General features: G+C 43.3%; 1 protein-coding gene across 2 annotated transcripts in view; it reads left to right on the top strand.

Moving 5' to 3' along the window:
• The window catches only part of MTBP (MDM2 binding protein), a 236302-nt gene that overhangs the window by 107875 nt on the left and 101279 nt on the right, over positions 1-27148 (top strand). Inside the window, exons 8-13 of one of the 2 annotated variants that reach the window (XM_085605039.1) lie at positions 2337-2471; positions 3865-3959; positions 4483-4555; positions 9969-10086; positions 11801-11974; positions 15003-15116. In XM_085605039.1, coding sequence (XP_085461165.1) covers positions 2337-2471; positions 3865-3959; positions 4483-4555; positions 9969-10086; positions 11801-11974; positions 15003-15116 — 709 coding nt within the window. The remainder of the gene's footprint in view (positions 1-2336; positions 2472-3864; positions 3960-4482; positions 4556-9968; positions 10087-11800; positions 11975-15002; positions 15117-27148) is intronic. The other variant, XM_085605040.1, reaches the window with a different exon arrangement.

Below are 27148 nucleotides of genomic sequence, written 5' to 3'. Positions count from 1 at the left end.
CTAGGTGATAGTGTGACTCCATCCTTGCTTACAACTGAAATTTACGGCTATTTTAGCTGTTCTTGCTACTGATGGTGTTTCTGTTAGTAGGGTAAGCAGATGGTGATTCAGTTCCAGTTCACAGTTTACTTTGACATACTTTTGTATTTTTCCTGCCTCTAGACTGTTATTCATTGTTCATGGGACATTTGATTTGTTTGCCTCCTGCCTCCGATCTGGGACCTAATTATTATTAATTGGCTTGGAATTTTCCCATCTACATGGACAGCCACAGTGAATGGTCTGCCCTTACTCCCACTTGATTCTTTGGACATTATACACGCGTTACCCTTTTTTAGGGTTCACGTCCGAGAGAAAAGAGGTTAGCCCTGAATCTCCAGTATTTTCCCTTTAGATTCACCTATTTGCCAACCTCCCACTATATATTTCCATATAGACTCATTACATACCTGTGCAACTGTGAGTATGATTTTTTTGACATACCACTTTGGTTTGGGATGAGTAACTTTACTCCGTTTGAGTTTCAACCCCCTCACCATTCACAATCCTATTTACGAATATTCTACATCCTAAGTTGCAGGTTCTCTGCAATCATTCACCCTGCAATACTTGTCTACTCATCAGAGAACCTCTGATCTTTCTGTTTTCGTCACTTCGATTTAGTTCAATGTGAATCAACCCTCTGTTATTATTAATTCATTGTCCCCGTAATTTCCTTTGTAGGCCACAAAGCTCTTCAGTGTCCCTATGTCTCAATGATGACCTTGTATTAACCCTAAACCTCAAAATACCGTCCACAATAGACAATACATAGACTTGCTGACTCTTAAAAGCAAATAATCTTCTGGTGTCAAGAGTCATGTCATTTTATGTATACACACATCACTTATTTACTTTTTCCGCACTGTTTTGGGTAATTCTAATATAAGGCTTTTAATAATAGTTTGTCATAAACTGTTTTTAGTATTGCTTCTCATCTCTGGATGCGTTGGGCATCGCAATACTTACAAATGTTATATTTCAAATGAGTCTGCAGTGAACTGCTGCCTCCTAATATCGCTTTCACAGTGGGCAGTCCATCACCCTCTTAATATTCTTTGGCCCTCCTCACTCACCCCTTGAAAGAGAAAGTGAGACTTCATCTTTTCCACACCATAAGAATTCCCTGTTTTTACATCTATCCTACCAAAGACCATTGAGTGAACAATAAGCAGTTTGTGGGGTTCCCTGCGGCAAAGAAAGGCAGGTCAGTGCAGAAATGGAAGCCTGGAAGTAATCTATAGAAGTGATGAGGACACATTCCACCACGGCCAAACCTTCCACCACCGTGTTAGCATGCAGAGAGCCCGTCCTGGATACTTGTCATGCTGCAATGTGGGCATCCGTGCACACGCTCATGAAGCATTACTTCCTTGACCGCTAAGTACCACTGGAGGAGCATTTTGGCAGTTCGTTCCTGCAGGACTTGTTGGTATGAGTCAAGCCCATCCCCGTGGGTAGGTTTTGCTCTGGTATCTATTATAAAGAGGAATAATCTGCGACATTCAAGAAAAAAGTTACTCATCTAATTACAGATTCCTCACGGCCCTCCCACCTCACCTTTGTGTGAAATGGTGTCTTTCCATCTAAAAGGTTCCAAATTGGAGATTTGGACACTAGCAGAAGCAATTTGTTTTTGGGCTTGGAATCCAAGGCTGATTATGTTGTCCAGAAAGAAACTGACACAAGCACACTTGAGTGGGTCTTATGTGCGGCACCAGTCATCACTTCGGGGCAGGGCAGAGTCGACGCAGAGCTGCATGATGCGTACGGGCTAGGTTGAAGAATCTTCTGGATCCAGTCTGGCACCTGGGGATATTCTAAAGGTGAGGAATCTACGGTTAGAGTATCTACAAGAATGAGCGTTACAGAAGGAAAGTCATTTGTTCTTTTGGAATGTATTCACATCATTATAAAACATGGCAGCGTTTGAGCAGATTAATTTGCTGACCTGTGACTTATTTTCCCACATTGATTTTTTTATCTGTTATATTTGATCCTCCTGCCCCCTCCTTTTGTAGTGATCCATTGCAGTTTTTGGGTAATCCTTCATAAAGAAATGGTAATGTTACAGGCAGATGCCTTATGGACTCTTTGTGATTGGGACTGTAGCTGTTTAGAGTATTTCAGTCCTCAGCATATATAAATTTAGGAACTCTACCTTAACTGAAGAGCTGATACAAGTCAGAAAACTTTGTTTTTCATTGTAGGTGTACCATGCACATATTGCATGTTCTTGATTTGTCAGAAAAACAATGTGATGTATGTTAAGTGTTTCCTTATTCTTTCTTCTTGAGTTTGGATCTGAAATTAAGTTTCCCGAATTCTGCTTAAGAAGCTCAATAAAGAACAATTATAACACACTACATGAAATCATAAGATCATTTACCAAGGAAGGTAAACGGCCAAAGAAGTTGAGCACATTACCAGAGGTAAGGGGCTGATGATTTTGCTTTTGTTGGGTACTTCTACTTTAAATGTGATCCCTTTAAATCATCCTGCATGTTAAGATGCCTAAGGATAGTGTGCACACAATTTAATTGAGTTTCATACTTTTGTTTTTTCTTTATTTTATTTAGCCTAAAATATAACAATTGTAGTGAGTCTTAAGTTATCAATTTAAGGCATGGATTGGCATGAGTGGTTAATCCTTTTTCTCCATGCTAGTCTACACTACATGTTATGGTGCTTATTACTGTAGCATTTCTTCCATATTGTCTGCATAGCTTTGTCATTGTTCATTTATTAAAAAAAATTCTGAGGCACTATTCTACCCAAAAGGAGTGTCCGTACTCTTTACAAACAACAAATATTTAAAAGATCGTAGCCTCAGGAATGCATTTAAATTATATTTAACTTTCCGAAATATAAACAAATGCCAGATGAGGGGATAGTGGGTAGGCTGGCATTGGTTCAGACAGAAAATAATTACTATGTTCTAGGGCTTCTGTTGCAAATTCATGTATGTTTGAGGTCAAACGTTAAGAGAAAATTCCAAAGACTTGTTAAATATATTCATACTTTTTATTTCAAATTGAATTTAAGTAATGAACATCTATCTACCTATTTAGATTTGTTATTGATTTGTATGTATTTTAAAGTATCCCCTGTAACATAAAGTGGTCTCACTCATGAGACTTAGGTTGGATTTTTGAATTTGGGGCTGGTTTCTAGGCTAAATATTCATGTGGAGGACTGTGTTGGGCAGTGGCTGGAGATGGCATTAAGGTCGTCGTTGATAAAGCTCCATGACTGCACAACTTTGAGACAGGCAGACCTTAAAGTACATTGAACAACCATGGCTTGTGACCTAGGCTGAAGAAAAGTGCATACACACACACTCACTCACTCACACCCCAATTATTGGTGTGTAGTTATCATCGCGTGTACTGCTGCTATATACCTGCAAACCTGTTTTTGCGCTGGGCTGAGCATTTAACAGGAATTTGAGTGCAAGTATTATGACTTACTCTGTCAGTTTGTATGTTGGAGAGGACCAATATGCAACTAAATGGGCACTACTATTACAATAAAGTGAGAGATAAATACATAAGTGAGACCTAAACAAGTTTTATTACTTTGATTCCATCTTTAATGGACACTGAATATAGAAATTCAGAAGCTTTAGAATTTTTATAGACTAGTTTATAGGTACCGCAACCGTTTAATGTTGTCTTGTCATAAATGTCGTCATTTCTGGTTTGCAATGAATGTTTAGAGTTATACGTTTCGTTTTATGGTATTGTGAACACCATCAACATGATAAGTATGAATAAATGAAATTTGTTTAGACAATTCTAATTGAATTATTGTATGTCTTTACAGGCATTCCATTATTACAGTCCTGTTTTACAGTTTGTTCAGATGGTGGTGGTTCAAGATCTACCTCACTACATCATTTCAGATCAGGAATTTGAACTGTATCCTTTAATTTCACAGCATATTGTACCCACATAAATGCAATGCGGTTAAAGCAAAATGGGGGTGCAGTACCTGTCCATCAAAATGTATTGTAGAAAAGATAAGTTCTGATGTTGTACATACCACGGTTTCCTCTCAACCTCTTCCTCACTGATTGTTTTGTGGCTTAAATCTCTAAACAGAGGCCCAGGAAGGTGTGGATGTCCAAGGACGTATATTTTCACTTGAAAACCTACCACTGTCCAACTTGTAATGTGAACAGCTGTTTCTTTAACACAAATAACTCCAGCAGAGAGAAAAAAGGCCACCATGTCTTACCTCAAAAGTCTGGAGTAAAAAATATTTTCTGTCAAATGTGTGATCTTGATTAAAGGTAGTAAGATTTAAAGTAGTATTCAAAACTGTAAAGGGCAGACATTGCAGTAATAGAATATACAATCCTTAACAGTGTAATACTGTATTATGTGAAATGCTAGTTAGTATACAATGTGAATACAAAGTTTTCTTTAACAAGTTTCACAGCACCTTGACGAGAAACAGCCACAAAGAAAAATCCAAACTGTTATTGGACCAGCTGTCTTCTCTTTGTGGGAAGGTTTGTACATTGACAACATTCTGCATTTTGACTATGGTTCTGCATATCTTGAGAACCTGCCGTCCATGTTTCAACTTTGCATAAGTTCAGTTTTGGTTGTACGATCATTAGCTTCACATGATGGACTGTCAGGAACCTTTGCCATCATCAGACTTTCAACCTTTGGACCTATTGTCCATCATCTTTTACTTTTGTTTAGTTGATGACCCTAAGGGGTAACACATCTTATTCACTCCCTGCAGCTGCCTTGATTCTCTCACTAGACTACCAGATATCAACTGGTCATATCACAGTCCTACATGCTCATATAATATCCTGGCTACTCGGCAAGGCAGCAGAACACCTGCTGTACAGCAGAGTTACATTGGTTGAGAACATGTGTACATGTATATCTGCCGGATCTGCAACGTTATGCACCCACAACTCAGTTTATATTTTTCACTCCAAGGGCTCTACACTGTTACTCTTGCTTATCCTGTTTATTTAATCTTCTTTAGTCTCTCTTCTGCCAGTATTCCTGTGTCTGCCCCTGGCTTCTTTCTGCTTCTATATGACTGACTAAAAGAGATGCCAACTGTTATTTGGTTGCACCAGACTGGGACAAAGTCAAAGTTCAGGTTAACTGCGATGGAGCGTTGACAGGATACAGGGACGGAGTTAGCCCCGCTCAACAAAGTTCCTTGAATACTGGTTTGCGGAATATTACGAGATCCCATGTTGATGCGTCGCACATCGGCAGACCCGAGGAGCTGTGGGGCTAAGATGCAGAGTCCTGCGTCGTCATCGAGTATGCTGACCATAAGGGGCTTGAGATACAAAGGCGTGGCTGCGTTTGTTCTGCTTAAAAAGACTACAGCTTGACTGGCAGAGCACCTTCAGGCCCACTTCCAAGGAACCAGGACTTGAATGGTACCACCTGGGGGGTAGGACTCATAGCAGATAGAGTCCAGGTGCTGGGTTCAAGGTGGTTGGATCCTTTTCTTTCCTGAGGCTCTGTTCAGGAGGATAGCCAATTAGTGGATGGAGTCACTCTGGAGGTCCTGCGTTCAAGATACTGGTCCAGTCCTTTTTCTTAGACGGATTAGTGACATAAAAACCGACTTTACCATTAAAGAGGGTTTTAACTTACAATTCTTTAGCCACCAAACTCTACATTCCAACCTGCTCCCAATTGAAAGCTATCATTAATTAAATGTAATAAGTTAACCCAATGCTCTTCTATGGGAGAGGTAGGCCTCAAGTATTGAAAACAAATATAGGAGTTTTTTCACTACCAGGACATGTAAGATTTAAAAGTGCATGTCCAACTTTTTAAATGCGCTGCACCCTGCCTTCTGGGTTGTTTAGGGCCTACCTTAGGTATGACATATATGTATTAACAAGCATTGGCATAGCCAATAGGTCTCGCCTTTGGGGCCTTATAAGTATTTAGTTATGCAGCACAATGTCCTTCCTGCAACAACATCAACTGTTGCATGGCTAAACGCTTATAAGGTCCCAAAGGTGAGACCTATTGGCTATGCCAATGCTTGTTTTAAGATTTGGCCTAGAGACCGCTTTAGCTCTTTTTTTATCCTCGTATAGTAAAACATCATACATAAATAGTAAATACGTGTATACAACAAGCAACGCGAGGCTCAAGGTAGAAATGTTGGTGATAATTAAAACCGGACAGAGGATGGGATGGTGTGGCAGCGGGTGTGAAAAAAGCAAGCAGAAACAGCTGGGAGGAGGCGGGGTGGGGGGGAAACCAACACAAGCGACGGAGCAGCAATGGCAGGAGCGAAATGGGAACTATGCTTGACTTGGTTGCTGAAAAGAAAGTAAACCAGGAGAGAGGGGCTGGAGGGGAGGCTCTAGGATCAGCTGAAAACACAAGCTGCAAGTGCTTGTGTTTTTAGCATATCCTAGTTCGTTTGCAAGCAATTAACGAGGTTCAGCTAAAAACAAAAGTGCTGCTGAAAGACCCACTTTATTTCCGTATGTACAGTCATTATATTGGGGACAGATGTCCCGTCTGTGCAAAGTTCGTAGCACACATTAGGGATGCAAACGTGGCCGAGATCGATCAGGGGACTGTGTGCCACGAAGCTCGCAAACCGGCCTGTCACTGCTGTGGCGCAGCTGCTTCCCAGTAAGCAATCTCATGTCCGACTGTTTGGGAAGCTGCACACAGGCTGTGCGCTGAGTGGAAGAAAAGGGCTGTGGGACAGAGAGCAGACGCAGAACTCAGAGAAGGAAAGAAAAGAACCAAAAAAAGAAATTGAAAAATACCCTGTGTCACCAATGCAGCACTGATCTTGTGAGAAACTTCCACGTTGACCGCAGAGCATGCGAGGAGCATGAGGCACGAAACAAATAGAATAACAACAACCTGCAACGCGAGGGTCGAGGGAGGAATGTTGGTGGTAATTAAAGTAGGACATGGGATGGGATGGTGTGAGCGGGGGTGGGGAGGAGTGGAGGCCAGCAGAGTGGTGCGATCTGTTGTGGGGGAGGGGGAGGGAATTGAAGCGCGGAGAGAGGCACGCAAGGCTTAATGAGCCTTGACAGAAACCCACATGGCAGATGCGCGCGTGCACGCGCACGTGCACGCAAGCTTGAGGCCAGGAAAAGCCTCTGGTAGCACTTTCAAAAGTCACTCACTTAATTTCTCGCAGAGCAGCGCATGCGCTGGCTCAGCGAGACCTAAAAAGGGAAGTTTGGGCCTGGCAATAGGTTTATCATGCCAGGTCGAAATGGCATTTAAAACTGCACACGCACAGGGTGCAATGGCAGGCCTGTGACATGTTTAAAAGGGCTACTTAAGTGGGCGCACAATGAGCGCTGCAGGCCCACTAGTAGCATTTAATTTACAGGCCCTTGGTACTAATAGTACCACTTTACTAGGATCTTACTGATAAATTCAATGTGCCAATTGGGTGTAAGCTAATGTTGCCATGTTTAAAGGACAGAGCATGCACTTTAGCAGTGGTAAAGTGTGCAGAGTCCTACAGCCAGCAAACACGAGGTCAGACAAACAGGAGGATGGAGGCACAAAAGTAGCGGAAAACCATGCCAAGGATGTTGGGTCCAACACAGGTGTTTTCCACTTTGTTGCAATCAAAGCAAGCATTCTCCTAGAGCCCTAGGAATGGTCTTTGGCTATAACTTTGCTGGAAACCACTCATTGGGTGAGTCTATGGGTATCTATCTCCTTGTGCCCTTCGTCATGTACCCCAGATCTTGGGTATCATATGTTCAGGTTTCAAAGACAATTCAAATCTCATCAGGACTGTTTTTCTCATGTTGTTGAGGTAAATACTACCCCATAATAAACCATGTTCTTGACTACTAATTGGCGCCTCAGCAGTGCCTATCTTAGATATTGGACAACTAGGACAGAACCATGATCTATGCTTGTGTGAGGTTTATGCAAGGAACTCATTTTGTAGAACCTGCTTCCACCCTGTTTTTTAGGTCTCGCCTGACCCAGCGCATGCGCTGGTCTGGCGAGACTTATTGAGAGGGCTCCAAAAAGTGCTACCAGGCCAGCCTAGAGCTACAGTGCATGTGCGCGGGCGCGCGAGCGCCGCGCTTTACCGCGATTACTTTCACTTTCGCGGGCGCACGGCCACTTTGCATATCCAATAGGTCTCGCTTTTGGGACCTTATAAGTATTTAGTTATGCAACTGTTGCATGGCTAAACACTTATAAGGTCCCAAAGGCGAGACCTATTGGCTATGCCAATGCTTGTACTATACTTGTTAACTCCACCCCCAGTGCTGACTCCATGAGGTTAACTTACAGCATTGCCTGGATGCCCTCCCATTTTCTTCTTTCATCCTTCAGGGGCACCATGATAGAGAAATTGATTGGCAAAGGGATGACCTTGAGTGACATCCCAGTTTGTCAGTGGATTCTTGATGACGTTGTATGTCTAGGAATGTAGGACTACCCTCCCTACTTAAGGTATCGCTGTGGCCCATATTCTGCCTTCCACTGCAAGTGAATTCTGGCAAATGCCACATTGTGCACATGTGGTGAATATGAGCGTTTGGATGATATTACGTGCTCCAAGGAAGAATCTTAACCCATCCTACATAGTGTCTGGTGGCATTGCATCAGGAAAGACATTCACATCATCTTGCATGATTCCTCTAGAAAACTATGCTAAATTACTCTACCAAAGTAGGTGTCTGCTCTGGATCGAACATTCAAAGCATTGTTTATGGCATGGACTTTGTAAATGCGCTGAAGAACGTTTGTGGGACCTCATTGAAGCTACATAGCTCTAGTGAATCTATTAGGTTTTTCTCCCCCTCCCCCCACCCACCCCCCGCCCGCTCACCCCATCCCCTCAAGCAAATGCAGATGTTAGCCTGAATATTCACATTTATCTGACTTGATTAATTATGGCCAGGAACACAGATTAATTTTCTGTGACTTGCGTCTGCCTGGTGTATGAGAACAGTGAATATCTGCATTACCACCTGGGTCACTGTGCATCGGATTGTAAATATGTGATTTAAATGCATAATTGTTTAATGTACATTTAGGTCTCTCACTGCCGTAAACTAACAGTCCACATCCGAACTGCATATAAGCAATATATAGTTTAAATATTTACTCCACATTTGTAGAATGAACAAACTGTTTCTTGTCATGTAATAGACTGGCATCCCATTTAACTGCTAAGTTCTGGTGAAGAACCAACCTGTAGACAAGATAGAATCTTCATACCTCTGGTTGTATTTGTTCAGCTACAAATTTTTGCATAGTCAATTTTATCATTGTTTCCAGAGTCAAAGATTTTTTTTAAATTGAGTGTTGTAGAAAATATAATCTAATCAGAATTCTGCATTCCTCATGCTCCTTTTCAAGATTTACCTCCGCTTTGATTTACTCAAAACTATTCAGTTTTCTATAAAACTAAACACTTGTTTTTGGCATTGGTTTCTTTACTATTTAAATATTAAACCATTGGCAGTGTTTTTCATTTTTTGCAACTTGTAGGGCATGTCTTAAGGAGCCCTTCTTTTTGTTCATGTTCCTATGCCAAGGTGGCATATGCTTGAAATATATGTTCAACGTACTTGCCTAAGTACTTGGGCCGAAGCAGCCTATCTCACTTGAAGGTATCCCCCTGGCAGGGATCCATCACACTATAATGCAAAGCTAGTAAGTTAGCTCAGTGAAGTCACACAACCTTACAAAAATGCTCTGCAGCTTGAAGGAGGAACTGAGTGTGCATCCCTGGAGATCCATGCAGACTCTCACCCTTACGAGGTTGGTAAGATTATAATTCTGTATTAGTAAAACCTATTACAGCATTTTGAGGTGTAAGTGATCAAGTGCTATATATATATTCAACCACTTATTCTGTAAAATGTGATAGATGCGTAGTGATTATCCTACTTTTATTTCTTATAGGTCGGAGCTTTGTTTGTTTTGCATTGTAATGTTAGCAACATCTACTTTACATCAGCCAATCAGCTGAGCTCAAAAAAATGGAAGGAATACATGATCAGGAAACCAAAAGTGATTAATGGTAATATTAACCAACCGTTTATTTTTTAGTGGTTTTTTGTTCTCGTTTCTCATTTCCTGTTATCTTTTATTTTTTATTTTTTTTATTTTGAGGCTTGAAAATAATGGAACTATAGTCATAAGTCGTGATACAGGTTTGCATAGTTTTTATTCCTCTTGAACTATGGACTGGAGATTGAGTGGAATGGTGTTTGAAGAGCGAGTTCAGGGCCCAACCCCTTCGGGGTCCAGAAATTGCTAGTAAATAAGCCCATTCTCCTGCTAATTTCTACACAAAACTCATTCTGTTCTCTCCGTACACCGCATAATAGCATCCATAAAGGCATTCAGGGAAAATGGGCCAGGCTTCAAGGCCCCTTAATTAGCAGTAAAGCTCTATTCTATCCTTGAGCAGTTGCTTAGTTCAGAAATGATTGATCAATGTGGTCTTTCTGAAAAGGGACCAGGGTATCAAGAGCTACTCCACAAGGAATTGTTATCAGACTAAATATCTCTTCTTTATAATAGCATCTGACATAATGTTGAACTATCTTGTCATTGTGTTGAATGTTTACTTTATAAGCTTTTGAATCCTTTGCTGAATGTGCCATTACACTGGTTATTATGTCTGATTTGCCCACTGTTGACCCAGCCAAAAGAGGAATCTTTTTTGTCTCAAGGAAATGCCTCAAAGTAATTCTTTGAGATTACCATTTAAACCAATAGATTTGTCTCTCAAGTTTCTCTTCTCGAGCAATATGGACCGTCTGTTAGTGTGGTAAGAGGAAAATGATCCGCTCCTACGTACCATCCTCTGAAAGATTGGTGCTTACGTTGGCCGTGATCCAAACACGGAAATATGAATTTACCCTTTCCCACTGGATTACCTTGTGCATTCTATGGTATTATTCAGTTTGTGAAGTTCCTACAGGTATTCATACTGTCCACCTAGCACTAAATAGCTTCAGTAAGGTTTCATAAAAGTTCTCAATTTGATATGTGGAACAGTGGTTTAGACCATGCCCTTTACAATGCTTTGAATGTTGGCTCCTACTTGAATGTTAGTATGATCGAACAGTGCTAAAGAACACATAATCACAGTTTTGCAGTTACCTCCTTCTGTAGCAGATGTGATGCATGGGAAAAGAAAGCTTGTGTTGAATGAAAGTACAGGTTATTAACAGAGTACTTTGGACACTCTTGGTCTGTCCATTCTTTCTTCTGTGTATCATTCTCTCTGATCCATGGCTATGTGCAGGCATCATCCCTGTAGCCCTAAGGTTAAATATGTTGAAGCAGTAACACACAGTAAGTGGGGATGGATCCCCAAAAGTATTCAAGTCCTTTTTGTAGTGGTACTAGAGTACTGTAGGTAAGTGGCCAAAAACAATTGACTCGCCTACTTATGTCTGATTTACAGATAGCTGGCCTCTTTCTAGATTGCCGTTGTGGGCAAAAAGCAGTGAATTGGACTGCGACCTGAGTTCTTATCAGTGGCTGAGGTTAATTCAAGCATTCACCAATTGCTTGTTTTTTTTTTTAAAAAACCAACACAACTTCCACATATATGTAAACAAATAAAGTTGCGCTTGTCGTATGATTTGACTACAGATGCCTCTACATAGCAAAAAATAGGCCTATACAGTTTGAAGTGTTGAGTACAGAAATGACTTATCTTGTATGCATCGTTTGATCCTATTTTTCCCAAAAATCATGATTATGCTTTTTTTTTTTAGTTCCCGACGTGGATTTGAAAGGAGAGACGTGTAGTTATTATTTTTTGGTTCAGAGAGACGATGGAGGTGGTTGTAAAGCTGTCTTGGTTCATTCAGCTAGCCAGATCAATGGTGCAGCTGCGCTTTCAATAGTAAATGGGAAGCTCAAGGAGAAATCTGAGCTGACAGCTTCAGGTAAGATAGCTATCACATCTATTATTAAGGCAGATCATCATGTTATTCACATTTTAAATCTTTAAACAGGAAGTTGAACACTAATAATTCAAATTATGTTCAGGAATTTACTTCACAAGTTTATGTTTTTCTATATCCATTTATTATACCTTTAGTGATGGATAAATACTAGAGTCCACTAGCTGAGATTTTCACTTCGTCATTTTTCTGTAACTTGCCCTTGTTTGAAGTACAAAAACATGGATGTAGATTTGCGCAAATGTATGCAAAGCGACAATCGGAATAATTGCTTAGGCATATTGTGTAGAGGCCTCTTCTCGAGGATGTAGGAAGAAGCAGGAAAAGTGGACAATTTCGCAAAGCTGCTGCCTCTGTACATATCGGACAATAAATAAAGGGTCGGTTAGAGAGTGGAGTTGGAAATGGTTTGTCGTTTTCATTTGGGCCATTGCTTAACACCAGGACAAATAGTATATATAGATATATAGGTAGAGATATACATATATATATATATATATAGCTAGGTAAATATATTGAAATATCTATATTAATGAGACTGAAAATAAATGTAGCCCATTTGCACTACACAATGGCAGACTGTGTAGTAGTAATTACACAGTCTGCCATTTACTACCACAATGCTAGCTGTATCCTCTGGATTTTCTAGACCTGAACAATGCACCATATCAACACTGCTTCACGATATAAACTTCATTGAGAGAAATAGACCAGTATTTCTCCACCTCCAGAGTTACCTATACCTGGAGATACCAGTAACTCATGGAGCAGGGGAAAAACCACATGCTGAACACTTAAGGTATCTGTAAAGTCACCCACATTTGGTGGAAGTTTCCTTCTTTTTTACTGGTATAAACCCATCTAACAAACAATATGCCTTTTACACTATTATGGGTGCTCACTTTGCCACTGGATTCAAGCAAGCCTGGCTGAAGACGGCTGAAATGCCAGAAACCGGTCCTAGGAAGCTTGTTTCCGGTCCAGGGAAGGCATGGCTTGGCAGTTCAGGCTGGACTGTTCCCATGAGGCACAGGGTCAGACTGATTTGCATGACAGAGTGGGCTAAAGAACGGTGATGGATCAAACCCAGATCTGTTGACTGGGTGTGAGTGTTTGATTGGTTCTGATGCTCCGTCCATCACCACCCCCTTTTGTCTCCCCAGTTTTAAACATTGAACACCTTCCAAAAAAAGAGTACATAGGCAATTCACCTTAACCAGATCACCCGTCGAAAGACTTCACATGATCCACAATTTAAAATCAAAAAGTCGACCGGTATGTATTTACCATGGATAAGACTGCTTCTGCCAGGCCCTATGGACTACTCTTTGTAGTTTGCTAAAGTACACTATACACATTCCCGAGGTGAGCACAATGGCTTGCCACCGTAGAGCCATGCTTACAGCCCTAGTGAGCTAAACTACCTTTAAGTGTGCCACCCTTACATTCTGCAACAATCTGCTATGATTCAAAATGTTTAGCGTATTTCTGTAGATATACATCCAAATCTTATAAATACGCTTGTTGCATAAAATTTGTCTATATCACTATATTAAACTTAAATGGGCATGCGTCCAAATATCCACAGGTGGAAAATGTATTGTAAATAGAAGCTTTGGCTTTTTTCACAGATTTTTTGCAATCGTCTCTGGCTTTAAGCCACAACCTACTTTGGAACATGCCTTTGCAGCCCACATCGGGTGCATTCAACCTTTACCTTGTTTAAAACGGAATACTTCTTGGCCCCAAACTTTACTGGTATGTAAGCGGTGCATATTTAACTTTCAACATGCACAACCTCGCTTGCCTCCAGGTCTGATGTTATTTCTATTCTATACACTCACACATGTACACACAGGAACTCTTTGCTGTAAAAGACTATGATGTTATCGCAGATGTTATAAAAGGTGCCATCAGTGCTGTTATTTAACATGTCATGAGGGATGTAGTATGTGAGGTCAAAACCAGTGTAGGGCAGGGGCACAGGTTATAGTTGATTCATTAAACAATAACTAATTAATTTCAGTTTAAAAAAAAAAAAAACATTTAGTGCCTGATGTAGAAGTCGACGGAGGGAATACTCCATCAGAAATGTGACAGCCTGTATACCATAATACGATCCACATAGCATAAAATGTGATCATAATACGGCGGCAGGATATCCGTCATGTTTGTGAGGAAGTGTTCACTCCGCCGTCTTCTAAATCAGACCCTTAGTTCATAACTAATTTCCACACTTAATTATGTCTCTTTAAAATGTTGTTTTTGTTTTCAGTGATACACATCCCACCCTCCCAAAAAACCTGCCTGGATGAAAGGGAAAATGGTTAGCTATCCAACAAAGAGCACAGTCTGAGGAGGAGAATGGTCACATGGCACCAAAATGTGTGGATATAGCAATACAATCCATAGTCGTCTTGGTTGTGATTGTCCAGTTTGCAGCTAGATCCCTTCTCCATCCTATTTTTAGTAGAGGTTCTGCTCTCTCCAATTTAGAATGCAGTTTCTTGATGTTTAGCATACCCTCGGTATTAAATTGTAATTTCTAATTTGTTTTAGAGATTGAGACTAAAGCATGGCACTTTCATGTTTTCTTATAATGTAATGACCATGACGAGGAAGGGGGTGAGGAGATAATGGTATGATTATGTACTGGTAATCTTCATTTTAGCTATTCAAACGTTTTGTTGCAGTATTTATGAAGAAGGCTCTTTTGTTCCAATCACATTTTGGATTGGATTGCCGGTTTGGAGAGTGTGGTCTCCCTTTATGCTTTTATTCAGGATAGAAGACGGGCCTAGCCAAGATGGACTTTGGCTACGAGGTATCTGTCTTGGGAGGTGGACACAATATATAACATATTTTTGGGACAGGAAATTGAGAAACGGTGTCATGAACTTCACTGATAAGTAATCCAAGAATTATTTAGCTGCCTTTAGAGATATGTAAAATGTCTGTCTGGGCCTGTGTAAGAGTGTATGTGTTAACACAAATCAATTTGTTCCTTTAGAGACCATGGTAACTGATATCATCACTTCTCTTCCATGTTTTAATGGAGAGCAAATAATTCAGAGGGAGAAAAGGTTGGTTCAAGCTCAGGCCTCTGCATTGAAAGAATTTCTGAGTAAGTATCAAGTGAAAAGTTGCAACACACAATTTTAGACATTTTTAAACAATGTTCTAGTAAGTTTGCAATAGTGTTTAGTAGAACAGTATGAATCCTTATGCCTTTTTAGGTCTGGCGTGACAGTGCGGACTGACTTGCAGAGCTTTGGTCACTACTTTTCAAAGAAAAATATATATACAGTGAGCTTCAGAGGAGGATTACTCATTACATTCTGTTTGCCGACTAGTGTATCATTCTTCTTCCAATGGACTGCTTTCATTGCAATGCTTAAGGGACTATTTCACATATTCAGTATAAACTATGACCACAATTCCTTTTACATTCTGTTTATCTCATAAATGTCTTTTATATAGAAAGCAATCCTTTTAATGTTTTTCACTTCAGCTGGCTTTATTTAAATGTGTTTGTCAAGACTTAAGTGGGAGCTTGACTTTGAGAGGTCATAATATTAAGCTGCCTGTTTGCAGATTGAGGCAGCCCAACTCTAAGATTACTGTCCAAAGTCTTGGATGGCCATTGAGTGGTCAGACTTTACCGATATCCAAAAAGAAAGCCCACCACATCTCTGCACAGTTACCCTTTGAGTGCCTAGTAGCTCCTCGACTGTGATGTCAACTGTTGTTCTGCATTTGCTACGGTTGTTTGGTAGAAACTAAAGGAACAAAAAAAATGTTTAACTGCCTTGGGGGACACAACTTAAACTAACTGTAAAATTGAGATGCTTTTATTTGCAGTTATGCTTTCTAAATTTGTATTGGTTTTGATGCACAATTTACTTTGAGCAGATTTTTTTCATGCTGTGGCTGCTTATTCTGGACTATTGACAAAGCCAAACAATTTCCACGAACTGGCTTAGCCAACAAATATTTATCCATGTTTATTCATGCATGCCTTTGCATCAGATAAAAACCTTAATGACAGAACTATTAGCTTTCTCAGTGGTTGTTTTTGTTAACTACAAGCATCCATGTTCATTCAAATGTCCCGTTGAGATCCATGATAATATTTGAGCAGCATTGTTGCCTGACTTCAGTTCTCTGTAAATCCATTAAATATTCAATCAAGTAATGGTTTGAAGCCGATGGCAAGCGGAGTAAACCATGTATATTCAGAGTCCGAGCCAAGGTCTATATCATGATGAATAATTTGTCCCGTCCTGGTATTAATTTTTGCATTCTGGTACTTGCAGACTTGATCTTCCATTAATAAAATGGAGGACAGCTTTCAGAATCAATAGATAGAAAAGCATCTGCTCCCGTGTGCGGTAAATCACAGGGTTGACCTTCAATCAATTTTACTCTCCAACCACCACCAGAATTATACAAGCCGATCGTACTTTAACTGACAAACACTTACTACAATGAACAGAAAACCTGATCTGGTGGGTTGTGGAGCCTCAGCCAGGCTCGTCCTGTTCCAAGTCAGGAGTGACTGTGGTAGTCACTCTTGTCACCAAGAGGTGAAGCAAGACTGTGAGCGAATGGTGGTGCACTTACTAGAGCATGATGGTGTGTGTGAGACAGCATCTGCAAGCATGAGCATAGCTGTCACTCGTCCAATGTCAGTCAGTGTTAGTCCAAGTATTCTGATGTTTCTCCCTTTCAGACGTGTGTAGCTTACACACTCCGGGTTTATTTTTTAACTTATGGTACTTCCAGTTTTGTATTTCCAATTTTAAGTGCAGGGTTACACAACCCAGAACTCAGTAAAGAATATGAGACTGGATAACTTACTCATGCCTGACATACATCATCTTCAGCTTGCTTCAGAACTGCTGCACAGCTTTGATGGGTATTTCTCTGGCCAGAGTATAGACTCCGAAGCCCTGCCGGGAGTGGCATTGCCTAATGCTTCTGAGCACTGCCATCAATGTCTGTAGCCTGAGTCCAGTCAGCCTGCCTGAGCCAGCATCCAACAGCACATGAATCGGGTCTGAGAAAGAAGCAGCTAAAAATAAACAAGCACAGCATGTTTGAAAAAAAGCACACAATTCAGGCACAACACCACTCTTTTTCTAGGTGTTGTGCGATCTTTGAGACCGCTCCAGATCTTTATCTCATAAAATTATTTCTCCAAAATAGTTCCTAAATGTATACAGAGATGGGCCTCTTTGCAGCGTACTTCACCCATTGGTCTGTTAAATTGTGATTCACATTTTGCTTCTTCCCACAACCGCATACAGCAAGAGGGAAAGTGGATCAGCATACTTTGCCAATTGGCGCCATTCATGTTGAATGACTATTCAAAGCCTGTGCATATTTCACATCCACTTAAAATAGTTCCCCTCTCCTCTCCAACAAAGATGATTAAATTTGTACTTAAATAACTGTTTATTTTGCCTGCACTTAGGGTGCTCAGTTATCCCGTGATTTGTTAAACATCTCCTTTTTAAAGTTGCTGTTAAATAGTGTTTAAGTGGCATTGCACCATTGTAGCTTCTTCTAATTTGAGTGCTTGGTTAAGTGATAATTTATACTTGTCTCCTTCAGAAATAACATTCACATATATTTCATAGTAGTAAAACAGGGATTGTTTATTAAATGTTTATTGCAAGCATATAGCAACACCCTTTAGTAAGCAGCATGTTTCATTAATAAGTTTTCATTTTATTGGCATGTGTTTGCTTTAAAAATAAAACAATTTAACTATTTGTACCAGCTTCCCAAGCTCAGACTTATTGACTTTGCCTCTTATTAGGGCAGATGATGCACAATGCAAACATGAATTTATATCTCTGTGAGACTCTTGCTAAGTGATGCTGTGAAGGCTGAGCCAAAGCCATGATTGAAAATGTGTAGAATTTGGAATGGATTAGAGGTCTGTATGCAACAGCCATATTGGAGTTTTCCAATTGGTGGTTGTTACTAACCAGGACTTAATTCCCAAATCAAGGCATCTGTTTTTTTGGGGTAATACTGACACATGTTGTCTTTGATTTTCTTTCAGTTTATTAGTGTGAATCACATTCCTGTTGTATGGATGAAATGTTATTATATGTTCGAGGCATGTGGGCTGCTGAATTCATATCTGTGCATAGATCGCCGCCTAGTGTTGGGTCCGGATGTTTGCACGTTGTTGTCCTGGAAGAGTCTTCGAAGTATCCTGGGATAGGTGACTCCTCCCCTGGACTACAGTGCGCATGGGCATCCTCTCCATCCTCAGATTGTTTTTTTCCGCCATTGGGTTCGGATTTGTTATCTTGACTCAAGTTAGGAAACCCTGTTTTCAGGCCAAAAGGCCTTTAGCTCGCGTCGGTACTGTTATCGATCGGTATCGATAGTATCTTTGTTAGTTACTAACTTCTAGAACAAACTTTCGCATCTTACCCGACCGTCGATTCGACATCAGCGATGGAATCGAGGACACCATTCAAGAGGTGTCCGGTATGCAATGCGAAATACCCCCACGTCGACGTCCATCCGGTGTGCAACAAATGCCTTTCACCGGATCACGACGAATCTACATGCATGGCCTGTGCCAGATTTCGATCCAAGAAGACTCTACGGAATCGACGAGCGGCGAGACTCGAGGCGCAGCAAGCGGCACCGGCCCCGGCCGACATCTTCAACGCCGAGACCGAAGATGTCGAAGAAGTGGAGAACCTACCCTCCAGTCCCGTTTCCGAACATGACTCCGGATCGGGGGATGTCGACGAAACACTCTTTCGCAGAGATGAAGACGACACCGAGGTAGGAGACTACGATGAGGCCTTAGGGGCCGAAGAGAGTAGCTCCGGTGACGAGCAAGGCCTACCCGTTCAGACTGAAGAAAGCCCAGTGCAACAGTCTATGGCTCCGGTCGAGGGATCGCCTTCGGGCCTTACCCAAGACTTATCCCGCAGTTCTTCGGCCCCGCCCTCGGGCCCGGCCTCGGACATTCAGCGGCAGCCATTAATGCCAAAAATGGCTGGTTTCCCTTCTTTAAAACCGAAACCGTAAGCAGTATTGGTTCACTTGAAACCGAAACCGAAAGTGGCGCTGGTCGGATCGAGGCCCTACACACCTTCGACGCCAGCAAAACACATCGGCACCGAGCGCACCAAACGAGACTTCGGTGCCGAACTCGAATCGGCCGACGTCGGAGTCGACATAAGGAAGAAGGCCTTCGGTACCACCAAACCTGCTCGGCTCCCGGCACCGACGCAATCGACTCCGACCCCAAAGGTCAAACAGCCTGCTGCGTCTCCCGCCGCTTCCACGGCGACATCTAAGCCACAATCATCGAAAAAGTCGACGGCCACTCCCGCCCCTCGACTCGATGACCCACCGGTGCCGAAAAAATCCACGACCGTCTCAACTGAACCGGTCGGTGCGAAAGACTCGAGGGCGCTCCAGACGCGACCCATTGCTGCGCAAAGCACCAAAAAGAAAATGGTCCTCCAGGACACATCAGGCTCCGAGCCAATTAAAGCTCCAGCAGCCTCTTCGACGCCAGCCAACATTACTTTTGGCCTGCCACCATCCACGGCCCCGAAAATGTTCCAAATCAGGACACGGGTGACCCATACCACAATCACGCCTGCCGAACACTCTGCGGAGTCGTCTCCATCGCATATAATCGACGCCGACACCGGCAGGATGATTTTCCACAAACGGAAAATAACTTCGGAGCCGGCTTTGGACTCCTTCAGGATTCCACTAAAAAGAAAGCTGCCTGTGGCTTCAGAACCAGTTCTTTACGAACCTTTCCACTCACCCTACCAGGATCCACAATCCTTCTCTCCCACACACTCCGACACGGATGCGTTGGGGGACTACATGGGTGACCAGGTCCCCTACCCCGGAGACATGGACCCTGACGGCCAACAAGACCCTGATCAAACTTGGGATGACCCTGTGGACCCAGGTGCACCTGTGGATGCACAAGACCCGCAACTCTATGGAGCAAAAACATCTCCCACAGAGGACACGGCAGCGTTCAACGCTCTAATTGAACGTGCTGCGGACAATCATGGGGTGCAACTTCACTCGGACACCGTCGAGGACGACTTTCTTATGGACACTTTTGCCTCCTCAGAAAGAAATATAAAAACTCTACCCATGTTGAAGGGTGTCCTCAAACCAGCAAAGGACATCTTCAAGGAACCCACCAGGGCAAGAGTGATAAACCCCAGGATCGACAAAAAATACAGATCAGCGCCTGGGGACCCTACTTACATCAGAGGCCAATTACCTCTAGATTCCATTGTCGTTGCGAATGCTCGCAAGAGGGCACACTCACAAACAGGTGACGCTCCTCCCCCGGACAAAAAGTCCAAGGTGTTAGAGACCTCTGGCAAACGGATTGCCGCCCAGGCAGCCAACATATGGCGCATTGCCAATACTCAAGCACTCCTCGCTCGCTACGATAGAGCGCACTATGACACATTAGAGCAACTAATCCAACATCTCCCTGACCAATTCAGAGAAGGTGCAGAGATCCTCATCAGGGAGGGACAGCTCCTCACAAACGCATCCATCAAGTGCGCGCTGGATGCCGCAGACACAGCTGCCAGGGCCATAAACACTAGCGTCATGCTGCGACGACATGCCTGGTTACGAATCTCCGGATTCAAACCTGAGGTGCAAAACAACATACTCAACCAGCCTGTCAACCCCGACTATTTATTCGGCCCGGAGGTTGACACCACCCTAGAGAAAATAAAGAAGGACACGGACACTGCAAAGTCCATGGGAGCTCTCCAAACTCAGTCCTTTCGGAGCGGCTCCTTTCGTCGCCCCGGAAATAGAGGAGCAGATAGAGGACAGGGGTCACAGCAAACATACAACAAGAGCAATACACAAACCACCTACGATAAAAACACCCGGGGTGGATATCGTGGCTCCAGTACAAAGGGCAGAGGACGCGGCTACGGCAACACCAGGTCCTCCCCCAAGAACAAACAGTGACGCCCTCTCCCTTCCTCCCGACCACATAACACCTGTCGGGGGAAGGCTACAAAGGTTCCTGTCCACGTGGAACTCCATCACCACGGACAGGTGGGTCAAAGATATTGTCAAATACGGTTACTGTCTAGAACTAACCTCCACTCCACCCACAATACCTCCAAAAAACCGTCCTATGTCCTCAGAGCACTTAACGCTCTTACAGCAGGAGGTGCAAAGTATGCTTCTAAAAGGCGCAATAGAGGTCGTACCCGTCCACGAGCAAGGTACGGGGGTGTACTCCCTGTACTTTTTAATACCGAAGAAGGACGGGTCACTCAGACCTATATTAGACCTGAGACCCCTAAACAGATACATTCTTTCCGAGCATTTTCACATGCTCACTCTCCAGCAAGTCCTCCCGCTGCTCAAGCAGGGAGACTTTCTAGCCACACTGGACCTCAAGGATGCGTATTTCCATATACCCATTCACCCATCACACAAAAAATACCTCAGGTTCACTGTTCAAGGACAGCACTACCAATTCAGAGTCCTTCCCTTCGGCGTGACAACGGCACCAAGGGTGTTTACAAAGTGCCTAGCTACTGTGGCGGCACATCTACGGAGGCAGCACATACACGTCTACCCTTACCTGGACGACTGGCTCGTTCAAGCGAAGTCAGCCCAGCAATGTGCCAGCCACATGTCCCGCACCATTCACCTCCTTCACAGTCTAGGGTTCTCACTGAATTACCCAAAATCCCATCTCCAGCCCGCACACGTACAACAGTACCTTGGTGCAACTATAGACACTCTGGCAGCCACAGCTCAGCCAAATTTAGTGAGAATCAACAGCATGCAAATGCTGATTTCCAAGTTCAAACCACAACACTCCCTGCCCGCGCGAGTGTTCATGCAGTTGATAGGCATGATGGCCTCCTGCATCTTCATAGTCCCACACGCGAGACTACATATGCGCCCGCTTCAGGAGTGCTTAGCACGTCAGTGGAATCAGGCTCAAGGACAGTTGAAAGACCTAGTGTTGGTGAGCGGTCGGGCATACAACTCTCTGCATTGGTGGAATCCACAAAACCTTTGCAAGGGCCGACCGTTCCAAGAGCCTGTCCCACAGATAATACTGACGGCGGACGCGTCTCTCCAGGGATGGGGAGCTCATGTACTCCATTACACAGTGCAGGGACTATGGACACAACAACAAAAGAAGATGCACATCAACCTCCTAGAGCTGATGGCAATCTTCCTCGCTATGAAAGCATTCAAAGTACACTTGTGCAACAAAGTAGTGTTGATCCGGACGGACAACATGACTGCCATGTACTACATACAGAAGCAGGGAGGAACACACTCTCCATAGTTGTCTCATCTGGCTCAGAGCATGTGGAAGTGGGCCATTCAGAGGAACATGTTCCTCATGGCAGAACACCTCCCCGGCAAAGACAACCAGATGGCGGATCTGCTCAGCAGACACAGCCACCAGATGCACGAGTGGGAGTTACACCCATCAGTACTCCAACCGTACTTCCAGCAGTGGGGTCATCCAGAGATAGACCTATTCGCGACAAGCAAAAACGCAAAATGCCAAAGCTTTGCCGCCAGGTTCCCACATCCGCAATCGCAGGGCAATGCGATATGGATGAACTGGTCCGGCAGATTTGCGTACGCTTTTCCCCCAGCACCACTGATACCGCTGGTGGCACGCAAACTGCGTCAACACTCACTGACGCTCGTCCTGGTTGCTCCAACGTGGGCACGCCAGCCGTGGTACACCACCTTTCTCGAACTTTCCGTGGTGCCGCATCAAAGGCTACGGATCAAACCCGAGCATTTGACGCAGAACCATGGAGAGATTCAGCACCCAGATCCGCAACAGCTGAACCTGGCAATCTGGCTCCTGAAGTCCTAGAGTTTGGCTACCTCAACCTGCCACCTGACTGTATGGACATCATTAAGGAGGCCAGGCGACCCACTACCAGAGCTTGCTATGCAGCCAAATGGAAGAGGTTTGTCATTTATTGCAATAATAATGACATTAACCCGCTAGACGCATCCATCCAAAACATTATTTGTTACCTATTACACCTATACCGATGCAATCTGGCGTACACCTCTATACGTGTCCATTTGACCGCAATATCAGCCTATCTGCAGACCAGGCAGCACCTCTCTCTATTCAGAGTGCCTGCCATCAAAGCATTCTTGGAAGGACTCAAACGAGTCATTCCTCCAAGCCACCCACCGGCTCCGATGTGGAACCTCAATTTGGTCCTCACACGCCTGATGGGTCCACCCTTTGAACCTCTACACTCATGCGAGATTCAATTCCTTACCTGGAAAGTAGCTTTCCTAGTAGAGATCACTTCTTTGAGGAGAGTTAGTGAACTCCAGGCACTAACCGTTCAAGAGCCATTTATACAGGTCCACGCCAACCGGGTCGTACTACGTACCAACCCCAAATTCATGCCAAAGGTGGTATCGCAGTTCCACATGAATCAAACCATTGAACTGCCCGTTTTCTTCCAAAACCCACAAACTGTCGCAGAAAGGGCACTCCACACACTAGATGTCAAAAGAGCCCTCATGTATTATATCGACAGGACCAAACCCTTTAGGAAAACACAACAACTTTTCGTTGCCTTTGCCCCACACCACAAAGGTCACGCTATCTCCAAGGCAGGAATAGCCAGATGGATCGTTAAATGTATCCAAATTTGCTATCAAAAGGCTAAACGTACTTTAACGATTCCCCCACGAGCCCACTCAACACGGAAGTTAGGGGCCTCAATGGATTTCCTAGGAAACATTCCTTTGCATGACATATGTAGAGCAGCCACCTGGTCCACTACACATACATTTACCAAACACTATTGTGTAGATGTGCAATCAAAACAGCAGGCAGCTGTAGGACAGGCTGTTCTCAAAACTCTTTTTCAGACCGCTGCAGCTGGCACTGGTAGCCGCCGCTAATAAGAGGGCACTGCTATATATTCTATGCACAGATATGAATTCAGCAGCCCACATGCCTCGAACTGAATATGCTACTTACCAGTATGCATCTGTTCTTGGCATGTAGGGCTGCTGACATTCATATCGCCCTCCCTCCTCCCCGGCGCCTGTAGCAGCTGCAGCTCTCAGAATTACTGTAAGCATGGTCATCACTTTCTATAGCTACTCCATCACTGCCACAATGGCGAAAAACAATCTGAGGATGGAGAGGATGCCCATGCGCACTGTAGTCCAGGGGAGGAGTCACCTATCCCAGGATACTTCGAAGACTCTTCCAGGACAACAACGTGCAAACATCCGGACCCAACACTAGGCGGCGATCTATGCACAGATATGAATGTCAGCAGCCCTACATGCCAAGAACAGATGCATACTGGTAAGTAGCATATTCATTTTCCTTGATAAGTGGGAGACGTAAATTTTGCTGTAAGGCGGCGGGGATTATTTCATTATAGGCCTGCTCTGACATTCAAACGTGCCTCTAAGGAGAACATGTCACTAATAACGACACACGAGTAGTGATCTCACAAGTTCACCTACTTTTTGTGTTATGGTTATAATATAGTTCCTCTGCAACCTCCCTCATGGCAGCAAAGTGATGTTAAAGCAGATGCATGCCCTTCCTGCCTGTTGGCACGTAATACTACATTTCAGGACTCTTCCCACTCCCTCCTCAACCCTCACCCATGGAAGTAGGAAATCCTGTATGCGTCTTCTGCCTCAATGCCCATGCGTCTGCCTTCGTCGCACCTGGCATTCTGTCCCACCGTCTCACTTGCAAAGAGTCTAAATTCCATCAGTTCTGCAACATGAAAGTGATGCAGTCAAGACACCAATGTCACTCCTGTACAGCCTGCAAATGAGTTGTTTTTGGGCAACAAACTTATTTCTTCTGAGTATGAGCCAGAGTTCGATCCAGAAATTGGGCACTCATATAAGCCTGTTTCAACTGAGGGGAGGAGCTACTACTCACAAGTTAACCTGGAAGCCTAGGAGTTAAAGTTCAAACATTAGAAGTTAAGTTGCACACTGCTTTCAGTTATCCCAACCTCACCCTCAAGGAACATATTAGCAACAAAAAAAAAAGACAACGCCTGTTACCAGCTTTTTCAACTTGAAAAGAAAAAAAAGTGAAACCATTTCTTTCAGAAAGCAATTTCAGAGCTACTATTGAAGCGGTCATACTCGTATCTGAATGGTGGTAACTCTCCACTCCATGGCCCCCCAGACTCCACATTTGCCTCTCTTAAGGGCATTCTCCATACTGTATCACGTTTATCAAGTTCCTGAAGAAATATGATGGCATAACCATCATCCTGATGGAGCTCTATTGGCTTCTGCTACCTGTCCGCACCAGCAGCAAGGTTTCACTAAGCCCGGCCACATAATTTCCAAAGTCGTCATGACCAGCACTCCTGAGACATGCGTCAATGTGTAGGATGCCCCTAAGTGGTGCCAGTTATCCCATATTTTCAGTTTGGAATCTGGCAGGCTATGGCGTAGGGCGTTGCCATCCGGATGCAAGAGCACGTGGTCTTGAACAGCAGTTCTGAAGTTGCTTTCTGGAAGAAAATGACTGACTTTCTTTACCAGGCAGACTTTCTTTTTTTTGGGCATTGTTTCTTGAGGATGAGGTTGGTGTCCAGGGTTAATCCAAGTGACTTGGCAGTCCGTGAAAGTTGGGAAGCTGTCAAGTTTCCTGTAATTGATGCAGGTTTGTTCTGTATCTTGTTTGTTGTTCTTGGCAAATAACAGGAATTCTGTCTTGGTTGGACTGAGCAAAAGGTAGGCGCTGGGCATCCATGATGATGTGCAAGAAGTGTATGAGGCCTTGGATGTCTGAATCATGAAAACTTTCAAGTAGAGCTGTGTATCACTGACATATTGGTGAATCTTGATGCTGTTATTTGCGAGTAGAGCACCAAGCGCTCCATGTAAAGGTTGAATATTGACAGGAGACAGTGTGGAACCCAGGGGACCTCCACAGGTGATGGGGATCCTTTGTGACCTGACTATGAACAAACTGGTCTCGGTTAGAAAGGTAGGAAGAGAACCAGTGAATAAAGATTTACCTACTTATTTACTACTCAAACCCACTGTCCTATTCGTGTGTGTGAATGTAAAGTCCTATCTTGTTTCCTTCTTTGAGGTAAAACTCATTTGCCATGTATTTAAGTTTTTTATCAGCTGTATAAATAAATCTTCTGCAATGCCTACAGCTAACATATATAGCCTTTGGGTGTTAATGAAAGCAAGCTGCAGAGCAGGCTGAGGACTTCTCTTCAGGATTATCAATATTGTTGTAGTGGGGGCTCAATGATCAATAGATTAAGGACGTTTCAGACACTGGTTCCTGCTGGGTAGACAGCAGAACTCCCGGGTCTCTTGACCTCGCAGTTTGGGAGAGTAGTGCCCGCTCCAGTTTATCAGAAAGCGCTGTAACCAGGAGGGAAAGGGTGATATGCAGGGAAAAGAAGGACTTTGGGTCCAATTCATTAAATGCCACTGCACTCTTGGCAGAGGCGCCGCAGTCGTGGCGGGGTGCTCTCATTCGTGCAGGACCTCTTCAATGAGAAACTGCAGTTCGCATGCCATGCCACGAGTCCAGGTACACCACCAAGAGTGCAGGCCTCCGGCACGAGTCCGGAAACCCTTTGTGAATCAGACCCTATGAAGTGTTTGTATTTTATCATAGTTCTTTATGGTCTCCAAGACCGCTCAGCACATTGCACAGGCGTTGGAAGTTGTCTTGTGCATAGTGACTAAAACGTAGCCTGGGGGGATTTTCCATCTGCACACCATTTATTTCAAATTTAATAGGATTTGAATTTTAGGAACCTAGATGGATTTCCATCTGTTTTCTTATAAATCCACAGACTAACCTCTTCTGAGATGTGCTTACTATTTTTGTAATTTCTCTTAATTTTTCTCTCCAATATGTTTTAGATTTCTATTGTAGCAAGGAAAATGTAATGATGACATGCCCCGCAATTGCTATTTGAATCATGAGACTGCCACATAATGGGTCACATATAATATATATTCACTGAAAAAAACATAGGTTTCAGACATGTTATAGTTCGGAATTAGCATTTTAAAAAACCTTAGAAATGCACTTAAAAAACCATAGGTTTCAGGGCT

Source organism: Triturus cristatus, chromosome 5_1 (assembly GCF_964204655.1).
Source record: "Triturus cristatus chromosome 5_1, aTriCri1.1, whole genome shotgun sequence".
NCBI lineage: Eukaryota > Metazoa > Chordata > Amphibia > Caudata > Salamandridae > Triturus > Triturus cristatus.
Note: the sequence above shows the minus strand (reverse complement) of the source record. Positions and strands in the feature narration are given on the sequence as shown.